Genomic DNA, 11,011 nt, shown 5'->3' with positions numbered 1-11,011 from the left:
TACAGGGGGAGACGAGGGAGAGACAGTACACAGTAACACAGTAATGAGCAAGATGATGGAGACACCGGTTATGGGTAGAGGAGGTGATAGGCTTGGGAGAAGAGGTATGTTTTTAAACGGGACTTGAATGTGGGGAGTGAGGGTGAGTCACGGACAGATGGGGGGGGGGGGAGTTCTACTCCAGATATACTCCAGATTTTCTCTGTTTCAATGAAAAAAGCTCTTCTCTTGAAAAAACTCTTCTCACCACAGAAATATCCATCAGTAATTGACAAAATACGATAAAAAAATACAATAAAACAGAAAGCAAAGGTTGAGTAAAAACTCAGAGCTACCAGACTTTGCTGCTCCCAGTTGAAGCACATGTTCTAGAAATAAATAAATAGCATCTTGACAGCATGGAAATGTTGGTGATTTGTTTTACCGATAAGTTTTTTGCTTCTTATGAGAAAATCTGATGTTGAAAAATGCCACTCTTACATTGACTGCAGTTGTTCCCATGAAAGCAGAGTTCAAAATGTTCTCAAAAATTCAGGTTTTGAGATAAAATTCTGATATTTGCCAAACTTCATCAACCACGACTCCAAATTATTCTAAATTTTCTTCAGGAAGATTGAAAATGTATCAAGATGCTCTCTTGCAAGTTTGGTGTCAATTGACCCTTTGTCAAGGCCCCGCCCCCCACAGTTACTGTTGCTAGGTTGGACAAACAATGGTAACGGAAGGGTTAACTCCCATTGGAAACCATTGAAAATTAGGCAGATTTCAATTGCTTGTAAGGAAAATTTGAATTAACTTATAAATCAGAAAAATGGTGACCGTGATAGAAGACAGACGTGGCTAAAGAGCGATTCAACGGGCATTACCTGACTTTTCCGAAAAGTGGGGGAAAATCATTGTTTTGGTCACTCACTAGCTAGTAGCTACAAGCTAACGCTTAATCTCCGCCGATCTCCCATTTCTCCTCGTAAAACTTCACAAAGTTCAAAAGACATTAGCAGCGGTAATGTTACGTTTGCTAGATCACTTTGAAGGTATTAGATCTTCTCTGTCTATGAACATGACCAGAGAGTGGACTGGAGAATGAATGAGCTTTAATAGCACTTCAGTACAGCCAGGGAAAAACAGGCTCACTTCTCATGAGGACTGCACAACAACAACAACAACAAACAAAACTTTGCAGTTAACCCCTGACCTATCCTAGAGCTCCCCTAGTGGACCACCCCCAAACCCTATTATTAAGCTCAACTAACAGAAGGTTAAAGTAATATGTTAATACAGTACACATAGGCTAAGTAGCCTATGTTTATTGATGTCTTGGGTTTGGGGAATGAGATAAAAATGACTCTGGGAATACGCTCCAGATATTGTGAGTCGCTATTGCAGGAACCCCAGGCACATTTTAACTATATTGAAAAAGTATTGAGTAGTTTTTGCCAAAAGATTGCTGTCTACCTATCTTGTTTCATAGGGTTTCATTCCAGGGTTGTCCAACCTTAGAATGTTGTGCAACATGTGACATGGGGAGAAGCGCTCTGATTGGTGGATCAGCAGACTAATCAGAAGGCCAACAAAGGGTCAATTGAGCAAAAATTGTGTGAGGAGATATGAGTTTTAGAGTTATTGAAAAAAACAGAGTGATGAGTTTAAGTTAACTAAACAATCAATTGGCAATCAATTTCCCTTCAGAGGGATTAATAAAGTAAACCAACCAACTACACGTGAAACAGTGTGATACCAGTGGATGGAACTCCTCGCAACTTTATATTGTACTAACAAGTTCCAAAAAAAGGTATACATTTTTGCTGAAACAGTTTATTTTAATGGTGCAGCTACAGTAGTTAAACTGTACAGGTGTTCAAGGGTGTTAGAATTATCCTGCCCTGTGAGACTACTCTTTCTTTTCATCTATTTATCCTGTATTTATTTTTGGTATCTGTTTGTATGGTGTTTGTATGTTGTGTATGGATTCTTAATTGTACTGTACAAGTGTTGCATGACGTCTCGTGATATGCTGTTCAGCGTCAATGATTGTATATGTGTTGTGACTGTATTGGCTGTTGTTTTTGTTTTGTCTTTTCATGAACTCGGAAAAGGGTCACTTTGACTAAGGAAGAATAGCAATGCTAATGTGCTGGTGCTGATGGAGATCCAATAAATGAAATGAAATTAAATGTTTTAGCTATTCTCTGCATGACATCCTGTTTCTCTTTGTTTCCAACAGGTTGTAACATGGCCTCACAAGTTGCTTTGACCAATGCAGATGAGGTGCGGGAAGACATCCAGATGGTGATGAAGCCCTATGCAAACTGGGAGGCGTTTCTAACTCCTGCTCCTCTCTCCATCGCCCTTATGGGAGAGCTGGTCTTCATCTCAGCATCTCAGCATGACTTTTCCATCAGCAAAAACCCCCCAATAGGAGGCTTCAAGTACATGAAGAACCCAGGGTCCTTCAGGGCCAGTCTTATGCAGGTCTGCAACACTGGCTGGCATGCATTCAATGAGGCTCACAAGAACATGGATCAGATCCGTCTTCACACATCCGTAGTTCCTGATTACATGAAGGCAGCAGTCAAATTTATCTTCAGTGACAGTGACAAACTTGTTGAAAAATTTCTGCCACTTCAACTGAATAATATTGGCACCATCGCGGATACCTGCGTAACACTAGCTGAGAGTACTGAGGACAAGTTTATGGAGGTCATCAAGTTAATAGAGGAGCTGCTGGAGGCCTCGGTCAATGCTGACAAAGTGCATGGAGATGAGCTAAAGAGGGTTCAGATGGAACTGGAGGAATCCAAATTGAGGGAGAAAGAAGTTGAAAAGATAAAAGAACGGTCCCACAAAATGATGAAGGACACGTCAGAGGGAGTGGAAAAAGCACAAAAAGATGTCAAGGAAGCTGTGAATTCACTTCCCTCTGGGTGGAAGTTGGCTGCCATGGATGCTGCTGAAGGAATTGTATCATTTTTCACAGGAAGGATGTTCAGGTCAGGATACAAGACCGCCAGTCAGATGGAATGTGAGAATGCCAATTTGCGCATTGAGCAAAGCCGAGAACAACTCAATTATGCACGACAGGCATATGAGAAGAACATAGAAGAAATGAAGAACAGTGAGAAGGAGCTGACTGATATTCTGGTTAAAATGCGCAAGTGCAACCTCGAACAGATCGACTTTGAAACCACCATCAAAATGCTGAGAGAAGGTCATCGTGCCATGACCCAAGTCAAAACACAGTGGACAAAGATGGTGCAGTTCTTCCAGATGATCTCCAACATTGTCAAAGTTAGACTCAGTAAAAAACTAAAGGACTTTGTTGATACAACTAAACTTGCAAATGAACTTTCCTATGACGATAAGCTCTTCTTAAAAGACGACCTGCACCAACAGGCCTTCCAAGCCTCCAGCATGGCCGGTCTGGTCAACATGCTCTCAGGGACCTACACTGAAGTGTCCAACAAGTTCCTGATGGACAGTGTCAGCAACCTGGGACAGCTCATGGTCATAGATAAAGATGACAAAGAGTTCCAAGCCAAACGTGAGAAGATGCACGAGTCATGTGAGAAAGCTCAGGAGGGAATTCTGGAGCTGGTCGAGAAGAACAAGAAAGAATATGATGAGAAGACCGAGGCCAGGATGCTGAAGATGGACAGAGAACTGAAGGCCGTTCTGCCAGCTCAACCACAGGAGACTGACAGGATCAGAGAAATCACTGAGTAACAGTTTGATGGATAATAAGATTGATTACTGCTCGGCTAATTCAAGCCATCAGATCTTCAAATCAGATGAAAACATGTCAGTGGACAATCACGATACAGAGAGAAGCCTCTCATGCTTTTAGCTAGTAATCATAGAGCCTTGTTAGTTTCCAACACACAGATGTGTTTGATCAAGTTTAAATTCATATCCTTAATTTTTTTCTCTTTCTTTCTTTTTATTAATACAAAGTACTGCTAGTCCTATATAGTAATGACACATATTAAATGTTGATATATGCATGTTGATATATATCTCACATGAGTTATTGATTTGAGAAATGATAATAAAACATAATCAATTTCTATTGTATAATGTCATTGCAGATGATTTTTTAGTGTCTAGTGCTTTTAGATTATAGAGTATTAATATGATGTTTTTGTCAAACTAAAAATAAAGTGAACAAATAAGATGACTCATCTATAACTGTCTGGTTTTCCCTCCATTTCCTGCACCACTTTCCACGCAACGTCACAATGAAGTCATGATCCAAGCCGAGATTAATATCCAACCACCGTAGTAGGAACATATGCAACATACCATAACAATATGGCCGACTCCTAACTTTCATTCGTGTACAGATGACGTTAAAATATCTTTGTTTAAAGCGTACTGTACACCACTGTAGACCGCATACCTGTGGGTTAACTACAAGAAAGCAAGTATGAAAAAGTTACAGGTTGCGTATAATGATGCATTAAGAATCTTACTTAAAAGACCTTGATGGTTAAGTGCGAGTGAAATGTTTGTAAATGCACATGTCAACACCTTTAATGCAGTACTCAGAAACCTGATGTATAGATTTATGTGTCGGCTTGATGCCTCAGAAAACCATATTATCAACAGTCTGACCCACATCAACTGTAGTTCCATCAGGTATCAATCTCTGTTCTGGAGACACTGGTACAGTTGTCTCTTTGTCTCTTTTTAACTTTATAGTAATTCTATTTTTGATATCAGTGGTGTAAATTTCTATTTCTATGTTTTAGCTTTTTTTATTGTCCGTGTTGCGTTGTCTGTTGTTGTGTTGTATTATGTCTTGTGTTGTGTTTTTGTTTTTTGCTATGGATCCAGAGTCCGAAATAAAGAAATATATATATATATAACTGAGCCGATGCAGCACTAGTGAGATGCTACCCCCTAGTGGCCAGGAGTAGTCCTCATATGTGAAAACAAGAACTAGTCAGAGGGGAAAAAACAGACACACGGACACCAAGAAAATGAAACACTATAATTCCTGTGACAGTGACAACTGCTGGCCACAGCTGGCCATGGTCGTCCAGGTCAATTGACATATGACACCAGGAGAGATCTGATCTGTTTGTTCAGACTACAGATGCATTGGCAGATATCCGATTTGAATCTGATTTATTTCCACATATAACGGGGCCTGACAATATCCGATTCCATGTGTATTTGTCCCGTTTACACATTCATTTTACAGATCTGATCTGAGCCACTTGAGAGGAAAACATCGGAATTGACCATCAGAATAAACCATGCAGTGTAAACACAGCCTTAAGCCGGGTTCAGACTACACAATTTCAGGCCGATTTTGACACGATTTCCTCGGGCCGACACATTTCCAGCATCGTCCAAAAACCACACTGTGTTGAAGACAGTGGAGAGTTGTATCTCAGTGTAAATGTCTGTACTTCCATCAGACTGAAACAACTTTCAGAACAGAGCCTGTGCAATTTATGAGGAATGTTGCTTATATGTAGCCTATATCATCAAGTTATTTCTGAGAGCTTTTATTTGTAGTAGATATATTATAAACAATTAGAAAATGAATTATCATCAATAAAAAGTCAAGAACACAGAAGCTTTCCACTCTCTTTACTTTCTCTTTGACTCAGAGCTGAATTATCACCACATCTGTGAACACAAACAGGAAGGGCTGCACCTCCTGTGGGATTTCTGCTTTTTTGTACACAGCAGATCTGGTGTAGATGTGGTTAAAAGTTTGGATTGTTACAGAGTGAAAGTACGGAAGCCGAGAACGGCCACGTCCATAATATTTTTTTATTATCGTTTTCTCGTGATAACGACTTATTATTTCGTTATCTCGAGATAACGAAGTCCGTTTTCTCGTGATAACGAATTAATTTATTTCGTTATCTCGAGATAACAAAGACCGTTTTCTCGTGATAACGAAATAATCATAGAATGTGTCGTTGACATGGTTGCCTAGCAACATGTTTCCCCGGTGCAATCGCTTCTGTTTACGGGGTTAATATAATCAAAGATATAAACCGTCTTTGATATAATCAAAGACGGTTTATATAATACATCCATGGTAGCAGCTGGTTAGCCGCTGTATGTTCGTAGCAGCAGGCTACTAAAGCGAGTCTGTTGGAAACACTACACATCTACAGATCTAACGTAACAGAAGAGATGTTTTCGTGGGATAATTGCCCAAAACCATGTGTAGAACTCAAATCAGTGAGCTGATTAATGTGATCACATCATCCTGATTTCAGCCTTCAAGAGCTGCCACTAACGTTAGTCTGCTCTGAGGAGCTGTCAACAATGAAGTACCGGTAAGTTACACTTAACGTTAGTTTGTTGACTGAGCTGGGTTTATTTAAGGGGCTACAAGTTAGCATAAACACATGAGAGTAGACTACGTTATGGCAGCTCCAGCTAAGGTAATGTTAGCTAGTTGCTGCTCAGATAAAGCTCATGAACACTGCTGTCTTGCCAAATTAACATTAGCCTACATGTCAGTGGTCGCAGGCAACAGGTGTCTGATGGTTCGAGATAAGGTTGTGATTTCTGACAGCAGCAGCAGCCAGTAGCTAACGTTAGCTTAGCTGAAACAGGATAGATGGGACCACCGGCCGGTAGCCCCTTAAATAAACCCAGCACAGTGACGTTATACAAACTAACGTTAAGTGTAACTTACTGGTAAGTTATTGTTGACAGCTGGTGTGGACAATAATCACACCAGTGAGTAGGCTAGAGTAGAAAAGTTAACTGCCCCATGCTCGACCTGAACAGTAGCCTCCTGTTGCTGGCAACCATGGCAACCATGTCAACGACACATTCTATGATTATTTCGTTATCACGAGAAAACGGACTTTGTTATCTCGAGATAACGAAATATTAAGTCGTTATCACGAGAAAACGGTAATAAAAAAAATGTATACGGACCTGGCCGTTCTCGGCTTCCGTATGAAAGTGTCTTCATTCACTGAACAAAACTTGTTAGCTAACTGTGTGTTTTTATTCCACAACTTCATATCTAACATTGACACAGTAAACAGGCTACACATGTTCAGTAAGTTAGTTTCAAACATCTCCTTTGATATTAACTCCGTGAGTGCTGTGTCAACACGTTCTCACTCCCAGTGCGTCAACAGCCTGACGAACGGTCACTGTCCCTCCTCGTCACATGCCTGACTCATTAGGTGCCCGTTTTTCGTCAGGTTTTGACGCGCTCGGCTTTCAGTTGATTCCAATGCAGTTCCCTTCGCGGCGATATGTGACGCTCAGAGCAAGTGATCCAGCCGACCCGGCTGCGGCACTGACAGACGCTGTGAGCAGAGGAAAACTTTTTTTTTTTTTTTTTAAACTTTTCCTTAAATCTTTATTGAACCTGATGCTGCTGTGTCTGACGTAGCTTTCGGCAAGGACGTCCTTTCGGTTATTTATTTATTTATTTAGTGATCATGGTGTTTGGTGCAGAATAATCAATCAATAAATAAATAAATTACGTCCTTGTCGGAAGCTGCGTCAGACCAGGAGGGGGGGGGGTGTGGATTCTACAGGTGAAGACCACTTCCGCGTTCAAAAAGCTGCTCTGTTTAATCAATATTCTGAAGAAAGATCTGATTATTAGCCATAACGCTGTAACCATCCAAGGAAGACTGTGTAACAATATTGTGTGCTTCTGCTGAGTCCAAAAGCCCTGTGTAATATCAACTTTATTTTAAGAAAACACGCTTTGTTTCCAATGTCATATCACGGAGAAGCACTACATTACCCATAATCCTCATATTTATCAGCGACGTGTCTGATTGGTTGAGCTTGCTGTTACCAGCAAATGAAAAAATAAAACAAATTGAGCTTATATTATTTTCTTAGTAACTAAAAGGTCTTAACATCTTTTTTGTTTTCAACATTGAATAAAAAAAGGGTGCTATATTGTTAAAATTCAACAATAAAGTGCATAAAAGTTGGCTTGACTTCTTTCTTTTTTTCTTTTTTTTCATAATTTTCACCAGCATCTTTCTGGTCCACATCACATCACATTTATTGTAATTTTTAATTCAATGAGTGACATTTTATTTTTTATCTGAAAAACATTATTATGAATTCAAGGGTCAGAGGTCACTGATTAGTGTTAAATTGAACCTTTTTGACCCTGTTTCCTTGAATAAATCACTAAGACTTTGATGCGGGAAGCTGAGATTTTGATTTGATTTTGTTCAGAGCACTAGGGACAAAGTTTCTGTAGAATTTCAGACCTGTCGGACGTCCAGAAGGGTCACAGCTGACTGTCCAGGCTCGTTTCTCGGCCTTCAAAGCCTAGATTTAGAAGCCTTTTGTCTAATAACGTCTACATCCTTGGGGTTGTAAGGCTGAAAGTTTCATGCATTTGTCCGGGGCCTAAGGCCATCCACCATGTGCAATTTCAAACCCGTGCGACCTTCACAAGTGTCAAAGGTCGCTGATCTGTGACCTTTTTGACCCCGTTTCCTTGAATAAAACACCAAGACTTTGATGCGGGAAGCTGAGATTTTGATAGGTTGTCCAGAATGTCTAGTAGATTGTGTGTGCAAAAGATTCAGAGCTCTGTGACATTCAGAAGGGTCACAAATAGCCAAAAAGCAATGCTCCTTTCTCTGACCTCTTATTAAAGGAGAAATGCAATTCTTTAATAGCTTCCAGATGCTTTGGCCTATCAGGCTGAATTTTTAGCTAAAGGAGCTGGTGTACGATCAGGAAGTAGGGGAGCTGTGCATAAAGCCAATTGGTAAGTGTCAAAGGTCACAGGGGTCAAACATCAAAGTGAATCCAGCCATTCCTGCTTTTTCTCAACAAAACATACACGCTTTAAGTTATCATCATGAAATATTAATAGGTTGTATATCAGAGAGTCCTCTATCAGAATATTTTGGTCCCGTAGCTCTAGGGGCCCCAGGGGGCCCCGGGGGGCCACTTGGCTTTCCCATGCTCCCACAGAGTTGGGTCTCGGGGTGATGGATAAGGGCCTCACCATGAGTCCACAGGCCATGTTTCAAGTGATTTGGTCGGTTTCTATGGAAACGGCGGCCTCAAGGATACAGAGGAATGCGACTGTTTGAAGCCCCGCCTCTCGAAAAGTAATGGCTCAATCAGGACCGAACACACATCTACGCGTTCGTCTTGGGCCCCCGAACCATATATCACGAAATCAGAACTGTACGACTTTTGGAAATGTGTTTTGTCTATTTCGGCTTTTCAGACTCAGAGTCTGTCAGACTTAAAGCGTGAGAGACCCTCTTAGTCGAGCGCGTCAAAACCTGACGAAAAACGGGCACCTAATGAGTCAGGCATGTGACGAGGAGGGACAGTGACCGTTCGTCAGGCTGTTGACGCACTGGGAGTGAGAACGTGTTGACAAGACGGACATTACATACGAGCAGCATGGAGGTATCTGGATGTTTTTTGGTGTGTCTTTTTGTTACAAAGACAGTTGGTATCCATTAGCAACCGTCATATGGACATGCACTGCTACGCCGAGACCCCCTGTAACTCAGAGAAGCCACGGAGGACTCTGAAACTTCTCCCAGCCCTTAGTCCACATGAGGGGGAGGAGATCATGAGTGAAATCTCAATTTTGGGTGAACTATCCCTTTAATATCAAATTGAATTTTGCTATAGGTTCTATATAGTATATTACCAATAATACTTTTATTTTAATTTCCACAGAGAAAGGTTATTTACGGTGGCCGTGAGGGGCCAGGACACTGCAAACTCCACAACACAACACATTAACTCTTTGACTGCCAGCCATTCTCACAGCAGCTTCCTCCAGCTTGCCAGGCATTTTCCAGCTTTTTGACTGATTTTCATAGACCCACCATATATTATGTACTGTTACTACATACACATTCAACCCATCAAATGAAAGATGAGAATCTCTACTTTTCCAGTCTTGTGAAATTGGCGGTTGAATATAGGTTAGTTTAGCCCAAAATGCCATTTTGGCACCAAAATCTTGAGAAAAAGAGGTTTTTGTGTCGGCTGTCATTTTCAGGTGGACCAGTACAATTGGCTCCATTATATTTTGCTTTAGTGACGCCTCAACATCTGTACAGTTGTTCTCTTGTAAACAACAACAAAATCAACACTGACAAATGACTTTTGATGTTTTGACAAAACATTTAGCTACTGACACACACTCGACTCAAACCTTTTTTCTTTCTTTTCTTTGAGTGAGGCTACAACTTTTTCTTTCCTTTTTTTAGTGTGTGTGTGTGTGTGTGTGTGTGTGTGTGTGTGTGTGTGTGTGTGTGTGTGTGTGTGTGTGTGTGTGTGTGTTCGGATCAGTTCGACAGGTTTTTGTAGCTAAAACACGGCACTTTAGATCAGATCCAGCTTTCTCTGGTCAGCAGGCAGCGTCCTCTCTCTGTCTCACACACACACACACACACACACACACACACACACAGCCTACAGCTCTGGCTGACGTGCCCCTAAACTCACAACCACAGACAGTCTATGTACGCTGAACAGACCACCTTTAGCTCACTCCACGTTCGCCGGCGCCGTCCGCTCCTTAAACACTGCTGATGCACTGGCTTGAATTCATATATGAAAGTATTAACCTAAATTATCCCCCATATTTGAAACAGTATCTTTTTTGTTTTACATCAACCCACCAAGTTAGACATACCTCTCAGCCCTTCACCGTTCACCGTTCCTCGAGTTAAAAAGGCCATCGGCAAAAGAGCCTTCAAGTTCAAAGCTCCTGCTGATTGGAATGATTTACTTGTGTAACGGAGGTCCGCAGACCTAAGTGACAGGTTGTGGCGGTAGCAGTACCGGAAGTAAACTCACTCACCCATAAAGGCTGTGCTAACCAATTTGTCAAGTGATTGTCAACTTCTTGGCGAAGCGGTTAGCATCGTCGCCTCCGGTGCGGGAGGTCGTAGGTTCGATTCTCACTCAGGGCAAGTCCGAACCAAACAATATCGGTCACACTTGCAAACATCAGATCCCTCCCTACTCTTAGTCTGTTCAAGCGTGCATTGTCATCTCA

General features: G+C 41.3%; 1 protein-coding gene across 1 annotated transcript; it reads left to right on the top strand.

Annotated features, from left to right (window-relative positions):
* Positions 1-2,232: 2,232 nt before the first annotated feature.
* Positions 2,233-3,869, top strand: LOC146985241 (uncharacterized). Its single transcript, XM_085783190.1, has one exon. The coding sequence runs from the start codon at positions 2,233-2,235 to the stop codon at positions 3,721-3,723; it is 1,491 nt and encodes a 496-aa protein (XP_085639316.1). The 3' UTR covers positions 3,724-3,869.
* The last annotated feature ends 7,142 nt before the right edge of the window (positions 3,870-11,011 follow it).

This window comes from Trachurus japonicus, chromosome 7 (assembly GCF_045865225.1).
Source record: "Trachurus japonicus isolate A0001 chromosome 7, Traja_1.0".
Taxonomy (NCBI): Eukaryota; Metazoa; Chordata; class Actinopteri; order Carangiformes; family Carangidae; genus Trachurus; species Trachurus japonicus.
Note: the sequence above shows the minus strand (reverse complement) of the source record. Positions and strands in the feature narration are given on the sequence as shown.